Below are 16262 nucleotides of genomic sequence, written 5' to 3'. Positions count from 1 at the left end.
TTTTGGTATCAGGGTGATATTTGCTTCATAGAATGCCTTTGGGAGAATTGCCTCTGTTTCAGTCTTTTGGAATAGTTTATAGAGAATTGGTTTCAATTCCTCTTTGAATTTTTGGCAAAATTCTGCTGTGAATCCATCTGGTTCTGGGCTTTTCTGTGTTGGGAGCCTTTTGATAACAGCTTCAAACTCTTTTATTGTTATCAGTCTGTTCAGATTTTCTACATCATGTTGGCTCAGTTTTGGTAGTTTGTGTGTGTCCAGAAATTTATCCATTTCCTACAGATTTTCAAATTTATTGGCATATAGTTGTTTATACTAGTCTCTAATGATTCCTAGTATTTCAGAGGTGTCAGTTCTAATATCACCTTTTTCATTTCTAACTTTTGCTATTTGGGTCTTCTCTCTTCTTTTTTTAGTTAGCTGTGCTAATGGTTTGTCAATTTCATTTATCTTTTCAAAAAACCAACTTTTTGATTCATTGATCTTTGTATCATTTTTTGGGTTTCAATTTCATTAAGTTCTGCTCTGATCTTAACGATTTCTTTCCATCTGCTAACTTTGGGTTTGGATTGTTCTTGTTTTTCTAGTTCTTTAAGGTGAAGTATTAGGTTGTCTACTTGCCATCTATTTTTCTGAAGTCAGCATTTAAAGTGATAAATTTTCCCCTTAGTACTGCTTTTGCAGTATCCCACAGGTTTTGGTATGATGTATCATTATTTTCATTAGTTTCAATACATTTTTTGATTTCCTGTTTGATTCCTTCTTGGACCCATATGCCATTAAGTAAATGCTGTTTAATTTCCATGTGTTTGTATAGTTTCCAGAATTTCATTTGTTATTGATTTCTAATTTGGATCCATTGTAGTCTGAAAAAAATACATGGGATAATTCTAATTTTTTTGAATTTGCTGAGACTTGATTTGTGACCTAACATGTGATCTATCCTGTAGAATGATCCATGTGCTGATGAGAAGGATGAAGATTCTGAGGTTTTTGGATGGAATGTTCTGCAGACATCTGCCAAGTTCAATTGTTCTAGAGTGTTGTTCAGATCTTGTGCTTCTCTGCTGATTCTTTGCCTAGATGATCTGTCCAATATTGACAGTGGGGTGTTCAGGTCCCCTACTATTATGGAATTAGTGTCTATTTCCTTCTTTAGGTCTAATAGAGTTTGTTTTATAAATCTGGCTGCTCCAACATTGGGTTTGTATATATTTATGATTGTTATGTCTTCTTGATGATTGAATCTGTAGTGGCCCTCATTATCTCTTTTTACGGTTTTTAGTTTAAAGTCTATTTTATCAGATATGAGAATAGCTACTCCAATTCATTTTCCATTTCTGTTTGCATGGTAAATCTTTTTCTATCCTTTCACTCTTAGTCTATGTGAGTCTTTATAGGTGAAGTGGGTCTTTTGAACGTAGCATATAGTTGGGTTCTCCTTTTTAATGCAGTCATCCAGTCTGTCTTTTCATTGGAGAATTTAGTCCTTTTATATTAAGTGTTGTTATTGAAAAGTGTTGATTTACTCCTAGCATTTTATTGAATTTTGTTTGGATGTCTTAAGTGTCTTTTGTTTCTCTCTTTCTGATTTACTGTTTGTCTTCTGTATTTTTTGGTTTCTTGGGTTGTAGATATACTTTTTTTCTCTCTTCATTATTGGCATTTTTATTTTACTAGTGCATTTTGAATTTTCTTGAGTTCTTATGGCAGTGGTAGTTATTTTTCAGGTACCAAACCCAGTGCTCCCTTGGGAATTTCTTGTAAGTGTGGTCATGTGATCGTGAACTCCCACAGTTTTTGTTTGCCTGAGAAATACACTATTTGCCCTTCATTTCAGAAAGATAACCTTGCAGGGTAGAGTATTCTTGGCTGGCAATCTCTGTCTTTTAGTATTTTGAATATATCATCCCATTCCTTTCTGGCTTTTAGGGTTTGTGATGAAAATTATGATGTTACTCTGATTGGGGCTCCCTTATAGGTGCTTTGATGCTTCTCTCTTGCAGCTTTTAAGATTCTCTCTTTGTCTTTGAGTTTTGCTAACTTGACTATAACACATCTTGGAGAAGACTTTTAGGGTTGAATACATATGGGGATCTTTGAACTTCCTGAATCTGAAGATCTGTGTCTTTTCCTATACCAGGGAAGTTTTCTGCCACTATTTTGTTGAATATGTTTTCAATGCAATCTCCTTTTTCCTCCCCTTCTGGTATACCCATGATTCAGATATTTGAGTGCTTAAGGTTTTCTGATATCTCTCTTAGATTTTCTTCAGTGTTTTTAATTCTTTTTTCCTTTTTTTTTTTGTCTGCCTGTGTTATTTCAAGCAGCCCATCTTCAAGGTCAGAAGTTCTCTCTTCTGCTTCTGCAAGCCTGCTGGTTAAACTCTCTGTTGTGTTTTTTAGTTTTTGAATGAATACTTCAGCTCATCAAGCTCTGCTACATTCTTTTTTAGGGCATTGATTTCCTTGTACATTTCTTCTTTCAGTCCCTTTTCCTCATTTCATTGTGTTGTCTAGTTGAGTTTTCTTGTATGTCATTTAGTTTCCTTAGAGTTGTCACTAGAAATTCCTTGTCGGACATTTCAAGGGCTTCTTGTTCTATAGGATCTAGAGCTTGAGAGTTATTACCCTTTGGTGGTGTACTTTCTGGATTTTTCATATTTCTGGTGTCTTTCCTTTGATGTTTAGTCATTGTGGGAAGGGATTTCATTGTCCACTGGTTTGACACTATTGTCTGGCTAGGATCCTGCCGGGGCTGCCAATTTGGCATGGCTGCTTCAGTGTCTGCTCGGATGCCCACTGGCACCTCAGGCATGTGGTCACCTTGGGTCTTGTGCCTCTCAAGGTAGGCGCCTCTCTGGTTGGCTCACACTCGGCCGGGCTGGGGATGCGGTCCAGCTGTGGTGAGGCCTACCTGTTTGGTTGCGCACTGGCGCTGCAAGGCACGTGGTCTCTGTGGATCTCAGGCCTCTCTGGCAGGGTGCCTCTCTGGTCAGCGTGCACTTGGCCAGGCTGGGGTTGGGGTCTGGCAGCAGCGAGGCCTACCTGCTCTGTTGTGCATTGGTGCTGTGGGGCGCGTGTTCTCCATGGGACTGAAATATAGAATCTTTAGTAGATATTGTTGGGAAACCTAGCTTATTCTCTAGAAGAAAAAAAAAATAGGAAAAAAATAGGAAATTGGATCCTGGATTACCATCTAACATCATGTACAAAGACTGAGTTTTGATGTATTAAACTTAAAACTGAGAAAAGTAAAACAGTAATGTTAATAGAAGAAAATATATAATATCCTTCTTTGTCACCTAGGAATGGGGAAGACTTCTTAAAATGTCAGAACCACAAACACAAATATAGGCAAAAATGATTGATTAATTTATATTGAAGTTAGGTATTTCTATTAACCAAAGTACACCCTGGCCAAAGTTTACAAAAAGATGAAAAAAGGGAGAAGATATTGGCAATGTCTAAAACTGAATTAATTTTTTAACTAATTAATAACTAGAATACATATAACTCCTATGAGGAAGACAAAAATCCCAACAGAAAACTGGGCAAAGGATATGAGCAGACAATTCGCAGTAAAGATTGCAGAAAATCTTATAAGCATATAAAGATATGCTCAGACTCATCAATAATCTGAGAAATTCAATAGTAAGATAATACTTTACATCTGCTATACTGGGAAAAATAAGAAAACTTGATAATGCCAAGGTTGAGAAGAATGTGGGGCCATAATAATCTTCAAACATAGGTGTTGAGAGTATAGACTGTTGTAGCATTTTGGACAACTTGGAATTATTTGGTTAAACTGAAATTACCCATACTCTTTGTCTTAACAATTTATCTTCTGTTTATCACACACTATATGTAAAATTAAATGACCAAGCACTAAGTGGGAAGGATATGTGCAATATACAGTATAGACAAATAACTGGTATCTAGAATACATAAAGAACTCCTAACATAGGATAGAGAGACAAAGAGAGAGAAAGAGGAGAGAGAGAGAGAGAGAGACTCTAATAGAAAAATGGACAAGAGAACTACTAGGCAGTTTGCAAAGAGAAAAGAGAAAGGCTAATGAAACCAAGCAAAGGTGCTCAATTTCAATAGTAATCAGAGATGCAAAATAAAACTGTAATGAGATACCTAGACTATATACATCCAAATCCAAATACACAAAAATTAAAAATCCACACAGTATCAATGTTAGCAAGAATATGGAAAAATAAGAACTCTTACACACTGCTGGCAGAGATAAATTGGTACAACTACTTTGGAAAATCGTATAGTATTACCTATTGAAGTTCCACATATGCAAAACCTAATATCAGTCAACTCACGCTTAGTTTCACACACGTCATTAATAGACATATTCTAGAATGCTCATAACATTGTTAATAATAGTTGAAAATGGAAACAGTAAAAATGACCATCGATAGTAGAAAAGATAAATAAATCAATAAATATTGCTATATTGGCATAGTGTTCAATAATGAAAAAACTTCAGCCACCATCACTAACATTGGGTGAATCCCACAGCATATTAAATGGAGTACATACATACAGAAGTGTACATACAGTATTAATTCCATATATATAACATCAATAACAGGAAAAATTAAATATCTTTTTTAGAAATGCTTACATAAATGTCAAAAGCAAGGGGATTATTGCAACAAAAGGGTAGTGGTTACTTGCAGGGCAAGCAAGGCAATGCAATTTGGCATATTTTTAAGCGGCTGGTAACGTTTTACTTTCTAACTGGGTGCTAGTTTCTTTATTGTCATTAAGATGAACATGTTTTATACACTTCTGTATGTTTAATGTATTTTGCAATAAAAATGATTTTAACATGACTGGATTGGACGATCTCTTATGTTCTTTTTATCTTTGATGGTCTATGGCCAGGCCCTTCAAACGATTTGTTGGCCCCTCATTGACATTTCAGTTTAAGCAATGTGCATCGAGATGCTTACACATGTGAATTAGAAAGGAAACCTTGAAGAGAAAAGGGTCACACTAACACAGAGAGGATCACGGAATAGAAGACTAGGAAGAGAATGATCTGACTCAAGCCCCTTTTCTCAGGGAGGCAACCAGAGTTTTACGTGAAAGCTCCTGGGTTCCTGTCCTGGTTCTGTCTTTGACTTGGGCAAGTGTCTTCTCTAATCCTGTCTTCTCATGCTGTTTTCCCAGCCTGGCTTTGTAAACTGTACCTTGAAATTCAACTAGGAGGACTAATAATAATTACTATTCTTTTACAGTCGGGAAAACTGAGGCCACAGAGAGACCCCATTAGCCCAAGGTGCTCTTGCCATGCTGGAAATCAGGGCTCCCAAGTCCAACTTATTGACTTGTGCCCTGTCGCATTATACAAACAGCCGTTTTCTCTTTAGTGGGCCTTTGGGCCCACACTTTGACGTCACAGAAGAACTTCCCCGCCCCATCCCGCCCCTCCGGAAGCCCCGCCTCTCGTCCGGCTCCGCCCAGCCCCGCCCCACCCCGCCCTGCCCGGCGTTCGCCAAGCCCCGCCCCTAGCCGCTCGCCCTCGCGCTGGCGGCTCTGGCACGTCCCTGCCCGGCCTCTCTTCCGGCCCCGCCCCTCTGGGCTGCCATGACAACGAGTCCGCACCCCGCGCCCCGCTACTGCTTCGGCGGGACCCAGGCTGGACCGCGGGCCCCGGCCTGGGGGCCACAGCTGCCACCGCCGCCGCCACCTCGTCTCCTCCCCGTCCCCGCCCCGCGTCTCCCCGCCTCACTCGGGCCCGTGGCCGGGGTCCCTCCCCGCCGCCGTACCCCGCACGGATGCCGAAGGTGAAGGCGCTGCAATGCGCCCTGGCGCTGGAGATCCGCTCTGTGAGTACGGGTCGCACCCCGCCCTCACCCCCCTTGACTCCTGGGCGCCTCTGGTCACCGTCCAGAGCCCCGCATCACCTCAAAACCTCCCCCACCTCAATATCATGAACGCGCTCCCACTCCAACCAGGCAGGGGCTGAGCGCCAACCTCAGCTCTCCTTGCTTCATCCTGATTTTAAGTTCGGGTGCTTTCAAATAATTTTCTCTCCCGCTTCCAACTTTCCAACGAGTCGGAGTAGGGTTTTCTTTTAACTGCTCTTCACCGCTCCTGGTCTCTGAGAGAATATTACTGTCCCTGCCTCTTCCCCAGTCGGGGGCGGGGTGGCATTCCCTCACAAATCACTTTCAGACCAATTTCTAAGCTGCCCATTAGTGAAGGTGCCTTTATTCTCCGTCTTCAAGGTGGAATTCCCACCCCAGCAACTGACATGTGTCGTCATTGCACAGAGTACCTTGCCATCTCCTCCCAGGGCTTTACTGGAAAAACCCAACTCCTCAAAAGTTACTTCAGGTCCCTCCTATACACGAATCCATCGGACTTTGAGGGGGATCCTTTCTCATCCTTCCCTGTCAACTTTTAGAGGGAAATTCCTCATTCTCCAAACTTGCAACCCCACCCAGACTCGCTTCAGAGGATCCTTTCCTTCCGCCTCCTATGGAAGTCCATCCGAGGCAGAGGACCCCACAAGTCCTCCAGTGAAGGGGCTTGGTCCCCTCCATGCTATGAGAAAATTCCATGCCCCTTTGATAATCTCAAGGTTTTTTGAACTCCCGGGGTTTTTGAACTCCTTCTCCTTCATTCTCTAGAGAACCCTCTCATTGTCCTCTTACGGGCAAAAGCTCCAGCTTGGCCCTTCTAGGGGAAATCCCAAGAGCCTTTCCATTCCCCATTGTAGTCCTGCAGGCACAGACTTGTAAGCACTTTGGAACCAAAATTTCTCATTCGATCTCTTTTCAGTCCTTCCTCCTCTCTAACTCCTTTGATCCTTATTCAGCCTTTGATCTCCCAGCAAAACTGGAGGATGAGAGTGCTTAAGTATTCCCCACCACTCCGCTGGGTGCTACAGCAAAGAGTCTGTATTTCCTTCCTGCACACCCTGCAGGAAAAGCTTTTTTCCCCACTTAACCCTTGCTTGCAGCATCACCCCACCCCCACCCTCGTCCACCCGCCCCCTTCCTGGCTATCCTTCCTCCCATTAGAATGAGGCGGCTGCAGCACAGAACTGAAACCTCCGGGGAAGTCACAAAACTGTTTTAAATTTTTTTGTTAGGTCTTAAGGGAAACCTGGTTGGGGCATGGTATGAGGCAGGGGTGTTGAAGAAAGTTTCTGGAACTTTCGGTACATACTCAAGCCTGCAGAGATTTTACTCGGAAACTCTATAGTCCTAGCTTTATATATTTTCGTCCCAGTGCCACCCTTTCGGAAACTTTTTGCAAAGTAAGATTAGTTTAGCAAAAGAGTACATGAAGCTGGCGAAACCTCTTGGCCTGGCGCAATTAGTAAAACTCCTGAATTCAGCCTGAGATCGACTTCGTTATTGGCTTCTCTTTCCCTCTCCTGACCGACCAATGGGGTTGAGCAGCCTGGTGAGTGCAGCTGCCTCACAGGCTGCTTCTCCTTTCCCTTCCGTTGCCAATACAAATCTAAGAGGAAATACTCTGCTGTAACTGATTACTGCCCAAAGGAGTGGGAGAAACACGTTTATTTCACTACCCTTTCTCCTCAGTATTGTACTGCAGAAAGTGAATGACTATATAATGGAGCTTTGTTACTCATCAAAGCTAAAAGAAAAAAAACTATACAGGTGGAAATATTCCTGTTTAATTTTTTTCAACAAACATTTGAGTCACAGAATTTTATAGTTCTCAGAAATCTTAGATATCATTGGAGATTTATTCCCTTTTTATAGGTGAGAAAATCGAAACTTAGCTTGGCTAAGTTGCCTAGAGTTGCACAACTGTTTAAGAACAGATATGCAACAAGAGTTTTCTTACTGGCAAAAGTCCTTTTAAATGGCTCTGATGCTCAGGAGCAAAAAAGATCATTCGCAACAATGCAAGTTAAACAAGCTTGATTGCTTGATTAATTTGGCTTTGATTGAATAGGGGGATTATGTAATGATAGATATTTTTAACATCTTTCCGATTTTAGTTTTTTCTTTTCAATTTATTATTTGTGTTTTTACATTTATATGGCGTAAAAGTCAAAACTATATAAAATGACATACTCGGAGTTTTACTTCCATGACCTGTCTCCTCACACCTGTTTCCCACCTATACTCATCTCTTATAGGTGACCATTTTCACTGGTTGTAACATAAACAGATGCACACACACACTCTCACACACACCATATATCTTTTTTACTTTCCTTCTTTTCTTATACAATAGGTAGCATATTCTTTAAACTAGTCTGCACCTTGCTTTTTTTCCCCTTCATTTAATATATCCTGGAGATCACTCTATATCTGTGGAAATTGTCATCTTCTTTTCTCCACAACTTTTTTAATGAAATTTTTCAAACAGAGTAAGTAGTTGGAGGAATAGTTAAATGAAATAATTGTATCTCATGACCTAAGCACATTAATTTGATTTATCTGTACTTATATGTATATTTATGTATAAAATAAATATTTTTTTCTGAAAATTTGAAAGTAAATTGTTGACATTATGATACTTCACCCCTAAATACTTCAGCATGCATCTTCTAAAAATAAGGATTTTGTTCTACGTAATCACGATACCATTATCACACCTAAGATAATTAGTGATAATTTCTTAATATCCAGTTCATAGTTAAGTTTTCCCAGTTGTTCCAAAAATGACTTTTATAGTTAACTTTTTCAAACCAGGATCCAATCGAAGTTTACATGTTGCATTTGATCATTTGATTGTTAGGTCTTTCTGCTCTATATTAATTCAGAGCAGTTCTATTTTTTCATTCCCACAACATTCCCTCCTCCCCTCACCCCCCGGTAGATTTTGATAAATTTATACACTTATATCGCCATTACCCAGATCAAAATTTGGAACACTTCCATCACCCCTCAAAATTCCCTTGTGCCTCTTTCAAGCCCCATGCAAAGGGAACTACTATTATGATTTCTGTCACTATTGATTAGTTTGCCAGTATTTGAACTTCATACTGGAGCCGCACAGTATGTAATATTTTGTGTCTGCCTTCATTTGCTCAGTCTGTTTTTGAGATTCATCCATGGTGTTGTGTGTATCAGTTATTTGTTCCTTTAAATTGTAGAATAATCTATTTTATGTGCATACTACAACACACTTAGCCATTCTCTTTTTTATTTTTAATTGAGAAATAAAAATTGCATATTTTTACAGTGTAAAAAGTGATCTTTTGATATATGTATATGTTGGCAAATGATTAAATCAAGCTAATTAACGTATTGATCACCTCATATGTTTTTTAATGGTTAGAACATTCTTTTTTTTTTTTGACCGGTAAGGGGATCGCAACCCTCGGCATGGTGTGGTCTGCACCACGCTCAGCCAGTGAGTGCACCGGCCACCCCTATATAGGATCCGAACCCGCGGCCTGGGCGCTACCAGCGCCGCACTGTCCTGAGTGAGCCGGGGCGCCGGCCCTAATGGTTAGAACATTTAAGATCTACTGTCTTAGCAATTTTCAAGTGTACAATACATTATTACTAACTATAGTCGCCAAGTTGTAAAATAGGTCTCCAGAACTTACTCATCCTATTTGAAACTTTGTATCCTGTAACCAACATCTCCCCATACCCCCCACAAACCCCCCTCCCAGTCTCTGGTGACCACCATTCTACTCTCTGCTTCTATAAGTTCGAGTTTTTTAGATTCTACATATAAGTAAGATCATGCAAATTTGTCTTTCTTGCTGAGCAGAAGGCGTCATCCCTTACAAACTACCTCTTCCCACAGCATCTTTCTCCCTGGTACCAAAAAGAACTCTGTACCTTCTCCTCTCTCCTGCCAGCGCAGTGGCTTTGGTCTTAGAAACAGAGGGAGAAAGTCTGGCCCTGAATGGGGGCTCTTCTTTCCTCCCCAAGCCCCGCCATCAGCACCAGCTCTCTGGGAGGTTCGATATTTGACCACCCCTCTGCCCTGTGCTTTGAACACGGGCAAAGTTAAGAGGAGGAAACAGCACAAGTCACAGTTTGAGCTGAGGGGTGGTTTTGGCAAGGCTCCTGTCTTCACCACTCTCAGCCTTCTCAAAGAGGCATGTGGCCTCTGGAGTGATTTGGAAACTCCTGGACATATTCCTTTCTAACTTATTTTGATGTGTGTACAAACCAACTGTTTAGAGATTCCACTTGTGCAAAGCCCGACTGTGTTTTATGTTCCTTTTTAAAAGAGAAGTTTAGTAATAATTATAAATAAATGAACATTCTTTATGAAAAAAAAAATTTGTCTTTCTGTGCCTGACTTATTTCACTTAATGTTCTCCTTTGTCCATGTTGCTGCAAAGGACAGGATTTCCTTCTTTTTAAAGGCTGAATAGTACTCCATTGTATCTATACGAATATACACATACCACATTTCCTTTATGCATGAGTGTGTTGATGGATAGTTAGGTTGATTCCATATCTTGGTTATTGTTAATAATGCTACAATCAATATGGGAGTGCAGGTGTCTCTTCCATTGTAATGATTTCCTTTCCTTTGGATATATACCCAGAAGTGGCATTGCTGGATCATATGGTAGTTCTATTTTTAATTATTTGAGGAGCCTCCATAATGTTTTCCATAATGGCTGTACATTACCATCAACAGTGTACAAGGGTTCCCTTTTATCCACATTCTCTCTAGCACTTACTATCTTTTATCTTTTTGGTAACAGCCATTCTAACAGGTATGAGGTGATATCTTACTGTGATTTCAATTTGCATTTTCCTGATGATTAGAAATGGGGAGCACCTTTTCATATGCCTGTTAGCCATTTGTATGTCATCTTTTGAGAAATGTCTGTTCAGATCCTCTGCCCATTTTTTAAATCAGGTGTTTTGTTTTCTTGCTGTTGAGTTATTTGAGTTCTTATATATTTTGGGTATTAATCCCTTATTAGATATCTGGTTTGCAAATATTTTTTCTCATTCTATATGTTGTCTCTTTGTTTCCTTTGCTGTACAGAAGCTTTTTAATTCGATGCTATCTGTTCTCTTATTGATGGTTATTTGAGTTGTTTTCAGGTTGTGGTTGTCATGGTTAAAACTACCATGAACATTCATTCTTGTAAAAATCTTTTTGTGAACATTACCTTTTGAAGAGACCAGGCTCAGATATAGAATATCTCATGTTCTGTTATTGCCTGGTTATTTTTCCCTTAGTGGTGATATTTAATTTGTTCCCAATTCCTATAAACTGAGAATTAGATGTTTTCTTTGCTTGCCTGTCAAAAGTGTGGCAACCCGTTCTCTCCCCTTTACGTATTTATTTTTCTGCTGAAGTTTTGTATTTGTGGTAAACTCATATGTGTAATACTGTGGTAATATGAGAGCAAAAGTGTAGTAAACACAGAAGGTTTGGATGTGTAACACAACGTTTTGTGTGCTCAACAGAACCATATGATGAGAGAAACTATATTGCTGGGAGGGAAATGTGACTTTTCTCTCAGAATGATATGCCAAATAACTTGTTTTTAAAGGGCAATAAAAGAACTATATTTTCCATCATTTACACTTTTAATATTTGAAACATCTCAATATCTTTGATACAAAGAAGTATTTTTTCTGGTTCATCTTTCTTTTTATTACTTAGTATTTCTATTTGCATGAGATTATTTGGAAAAATAGAAGGAAGAAATTGGAGATATGGGGTAAAGCCCAATGCCTGGGGAATGAAACTGGCCAATTTTCTTTTATCTTAATAGTGCTAGTTTTGTGTTAATTGTATGTAAGTCCCAGTTTTTCTTCTCTGTACTTACTTAACCTCATTATCTAATTCAAATTAATGATAACATTGGGGCAAACTGACTTTTCAATCACCACTCATCTGAACATTTGTTTATCTTTGTGATTCTTATCCAGATTACTGTGGAGTAGCATTTCAGTCTGGCATACTGCAACTGGTGGTAAATTTCCCTGAAATACAGACTTTTAAAACTTTAACTATAAAATACTTCAAACTTATAGAAAAAACGTATACATGTGTACTTTTTGTTGTGACTACCCCCGTTTAACAAATAATACATTTTATATGTTTGCTGCAGATTTTTGTTTTAAGTAGTAAAATGTTATAGATACAGTTGAGGCCTCCTTTGTACCTCTTCCTGACCCATTTTCCTCTCTCCCTTCCTGGAATTAAGATAACCAGTATCCTGAAATTGAAGTATATTCTTTTCATTCATGTTTTTGTACTTTTACTACATATTTTGTGTATGTCTATGTACTACCTATACTATAGTTTGGTTTGTTTTAAAACTTTACACAAATAGTAGCATACTGTATGTGTCCTTCTGCAGTCTGCTTTTTCCACTTCACTGTTTTTGAGATTCATCACTGTTGATTCTTGCAATCTAGTTCATTTCCTTAATTGCTATATAATGCTGTATATCTATCTGACAGTAATTTAATTTTTGTTCCCCTATTGATAGGCCTTTAAAATACTAGTAGTTTCCATTTCTGTATTGTTACAAACAAGGTTGCAATGAATATATTTGCACATATCTTTTAGTGTCCATGTGTCCGTTGTTCTCAAGTGTGTGTACCGTGCCCTAGGAAGCATTTTAGAAATTTATCAGTCTACCTTTGTTTGTCATAGGGTTGGGGAGTCCTATTAGGTTAATTGTCCAGTATCCTGCATGACTTTAATGTCCCATTGCATATGTAGATGAACAACTTGTTTGCAATTATTGGAGATTAATAACCTAATAATTAATAATAATAATCTGTTTTATGTATAAACAGAAAGTCTTTTTTTTTTTCCCCCCCCTTGGAAAGGTTTTAAAATACAGTGAATTTTCCAGGAATACAATGATCATGTAAGTTGAGGAAAGAGTGTACTTTGTTTTGTTTGGAACTGTGCTAAGAGTTTACTTTTTTATAAAATCATGGCACCAGTGGCAGCACTGCTTGTGGTGTTTGAGTTGCTAGTATGTGACACCTATTATCCCACATTTGAAGTTGTCTGTTTCTTCTAGATTCTGTGTATAGGTGCAAATATATCTTCCAGCTTAGTCTTGCCTGAGCATTTACATATAGAAATATGTATCTTATTATAAATTATTTCTGAATATATATTTTTAATTCAGTTAGGATATTGGTTTATTTTTTAGTTATGTGTGTAGGTAAGTTGCAAAATGTTTGTTGTAAAAGGAAGGTTTCGATCTTATAGAATGGAGACCCATGGCTCTAGGGAATAGATTTAGAACTGAAACTACTGAGTCTTAGTGTATCATGTTAGTTTGCTAGGACTGCCATAACAAATGATCACAAACTCTTGGTGGCCTAATACAACAGAGATTTCATTCTCTCACATTTCTGGAGGCCAGAAGTACAAAATAAAGGTGTCTACATTCCTTGGAATGTGGCTGCATAACTCCAGTCTCTGATCCTAGAGGTTTCCTTTTCTGTGAATACCCTGTTCATATCCATTGCCTTTTAGGAATGTAGAAATTTTTCTTTCTTTTTCTTCTGTTAAATATATTTTGGATACTTAGATCTCTGTTGGCTATATGTGATGCAATTTTCAATGGTCTTCTAATTGAGGCTTATTTTTTCTCTTTGTTTTGCTCTCTTTAGTAATGCTACTTTTTTCATTTTCTAATTTTTTGTTGCTGGTAAATAATGCTATTTGATTTTTTTTTAAATGTATATATTGTGTGCTATTGATTTTTTTAAATGAACTTTTCATGGAACTATAGTGTATATTCAGAAAGTATACAAATCATAAGTGTATAATCACCAATAATTAGAATGTTATCAGCACCCCAGATTGCTCCATAGAACTCCTTCCCTCCCAGCCACTCTACCTTACCCCTTTCCTTCCCAAGGGGAACCACTGTCTTGACTTCTTTCACAATATATTTTGAACTTTTGAAATCTAGCTATATCTGTCTGTCATCATCTATTTATACAGTATGAACTCAAATTTATGTCTAATTTCTTTGTGAGAATTCATCCATGTGTCCATATGGTTTTGTGAGACAATAGTTCTTTTTCTCTCTTATATGAATATATCACCCTTTATTTATCCATTTATCCATTCTGTTGTTGATGTTCATTGTTTCCAGTTTGGGGATATTACAAATTATGCTCCTATGAACATTCTTGTGTACAAGGCATCTTCAAAAAGTTCATGGAAAATGCATATTATGAGAAAACTGTGCATGAATTTCAAAATGTTTTTGAACCAAAATAAACTCCTACTAGTTATAACATGTCTAAACAGGATCTAGTTTGAGGCACTAAAATGTGTAAGATCTCAGTTTGCAAAGAGCCCTTATCAGAGCACCATAAACTCTGCTAAAATTGAAGCAAGAATAAACATTAGATTTATAGCGATTGGCTGGTTGGTATAGAACAGTTGGTTAGAGTGTGGTGTTATGACACCAAGAGCAAGGGTTTGAATCCCAATACTGGCCAGTGGCCTCCCCCCCGCCAAAAAAAAAAAAAATTATGGTGAGGATTGGGCAGAAGAATGGTGAAATCATTGATGTTTTACAGAAAGTTTATGGGGACAGTGTCCCAAATAAATCAGCAATTCACAAGTAGATAACTCATTTTAAGAAGGGACGAGATGGTGTTGAAGCCCACAGTGACAGACCATCCTCATCAATTTGTGAGGAAAAAATTAATCTTGTTTGTGCTGTAATTGAAGAGGACAGATGATTAACAGCAGAAACAATAGCCAACACCACATACATCTCAATTGGTTCAGCTTACACAATTTATACTGAAAAATTAAAGTTGAGCAAACTTTCCACTCTGTGGAAACTTTTGTGCCCAGATCACCTACAGACAAGAACAGAGCTTTCAATGGAAATTTTAATCAAGTGAGAACACAATCTTGAAGCATTTCTTGGAGGAATTGTAATAGGAGATAGAACGTGGTTTTATCAGAATGATCCTGAAGACAAAGCACAAGCAAAGCCATGAAATACCAAGAGATGGAAGTGGTCCACTCAAAGTAAAAGTGGGCCAGTGAAGAACAAATGTTATGGCAAGTTTTTTGGGATGGTCAAGGCATTTTGCTTGTTGACTTTCTGGAGAGCTAGAGAACAATCACATCTGCTTATTAGGAGAATGCTTTGAGAAAGTTAGCCAAAGCTTTAGCAGAAAATGCCTGGGAAAGTTTCAAGAGTCCTTCTGCACCATGACAATGCTCCTGCTCATACCTCTCCTCATACAAGCGCAATTTGAATTTCAATGGAAAATCTTAGGCATCCACCTTACACTGCTGATTTGGCTCCTTCAGACTTCTTTTTGTTTCCTAGTCTTAACAAATCTTTAAAGGGCATCCATTTTTTTTTTTTTTTCAGTTTGTTATGTAAAAACTACTGCGTTGACATGGTTAAATTCCCAGGACTTTTAGTTCTTTAGGGATGGCCACATGGCTGGTATCATCACTTACAAAGTATCTTAAACTTAATGGAGCTTATATTGACAAAGTTTATATTTTCATCTTTTAATTCCATTTTTCTACAAACCTTTTGAAGTCCCCTTGTATATCTTTGTTGCACAGTTTGTATTTTAATTTTGGATTTAGCAACATTGCTGAAATCTCATATTAGTTCTACTTAGATTTTTATTTGGAAAATCATGGTGTTTGCGAATAAAGACAGTTTTGGCTTCTCCTGTACAATCCTTTGTCTTTTTTTATTTATTTTTTATTTTTTACTTTTTCTTACTTATGTCATTGGCTAGAATCCTTGGTGCAATGTTAAGTAGTAGGGATAATAGTAGGTATCTTTGTCTTTTTTTCAGGTTTTAAGTAATAGATCGAATCTTAAGAAATTGCTGATAATGGATCAGTTTTTGACTTAAAAACCTTGGCAATTTCATGTATAGTTCAAGCTAATATAATATTTGCTGTGGTGTTTTCATTTATTGAGTTAATAAAATTCTCTTCTGACCCTAATTTTTAAAATATTCTGAGCATTGAATTAATTTGAATTTTTTTCAATCTAATAAAATTAGGTAATATTTCTCTAATCTGTAAAAAGGATACTTTTTTACTGTTATTTAACTGAAACATGTTGATTGTACATATTTATGGTGTACAAATATTTATGTATTTCAATACATGCATACAATGTGTAGTGATCAAATCAGGGTAGTTAGCAAACTCATTGTCACAAAAATTAGAATACAGTTTTTTGATGTTGAATTCTTTCCATTTCTGTGATAAATTCCTTTTAGTCAGGATGTACTATTTTTAATCTATTTTGCTGGATTTGATTGACTA

At 37.9% G+C, this 16262-nt stretch overlaps 1 protein-coding gene across 1 annotated transcript in view; it reads left to right on the top strand.

Moving 5' to 3' along the window:
• The first annotated feature begins 2770 nt into the window (after positions 1 to 2770).
• SPATA6 (spermatogenesis associated 6) overlaps positions 2771 to 16262 on the top strand; it is a 142243-nt gene continuing 128751 nt past the window's right edge. Inside the window, exons 1-3 of the mRNA XM_063105748.1 lie at positions 2771 to 2847; positions 5431 to 5857; positions 6260 to 6553. Coding sequence (XP_062961818.1) covers positions 2771 to 2847; positions 5431 to 5857; positions 6260 to 6553 — 798 coding nt within the window. The remainder of the gene's footprint in view (positions 2848 to 5430; positions 5858 to 6259; positions 6554 to 16262) is intronic.

This window comes from Cynocephalus volans, chromosome 8, assembly GCF_027409185.1.
Source record: "Cynocephalus volans isolate mCynVol1 chromosome 8, mCynVol1.pri, whole genome shotgun sequence".
NCBI classification, from domain to species: domain Eukaryota; kingdom Metazoa; phylum Chordata; class Mammalia; order Dermoptera; family Cynocephalidae; genus Cynocephalus; species Cynocephalus volans.
The sequence above is the reverse complement of the archived record's forward strand: the minus strand, read 5'-3'. Positions and strand labels throughout refer to the sequence as shown.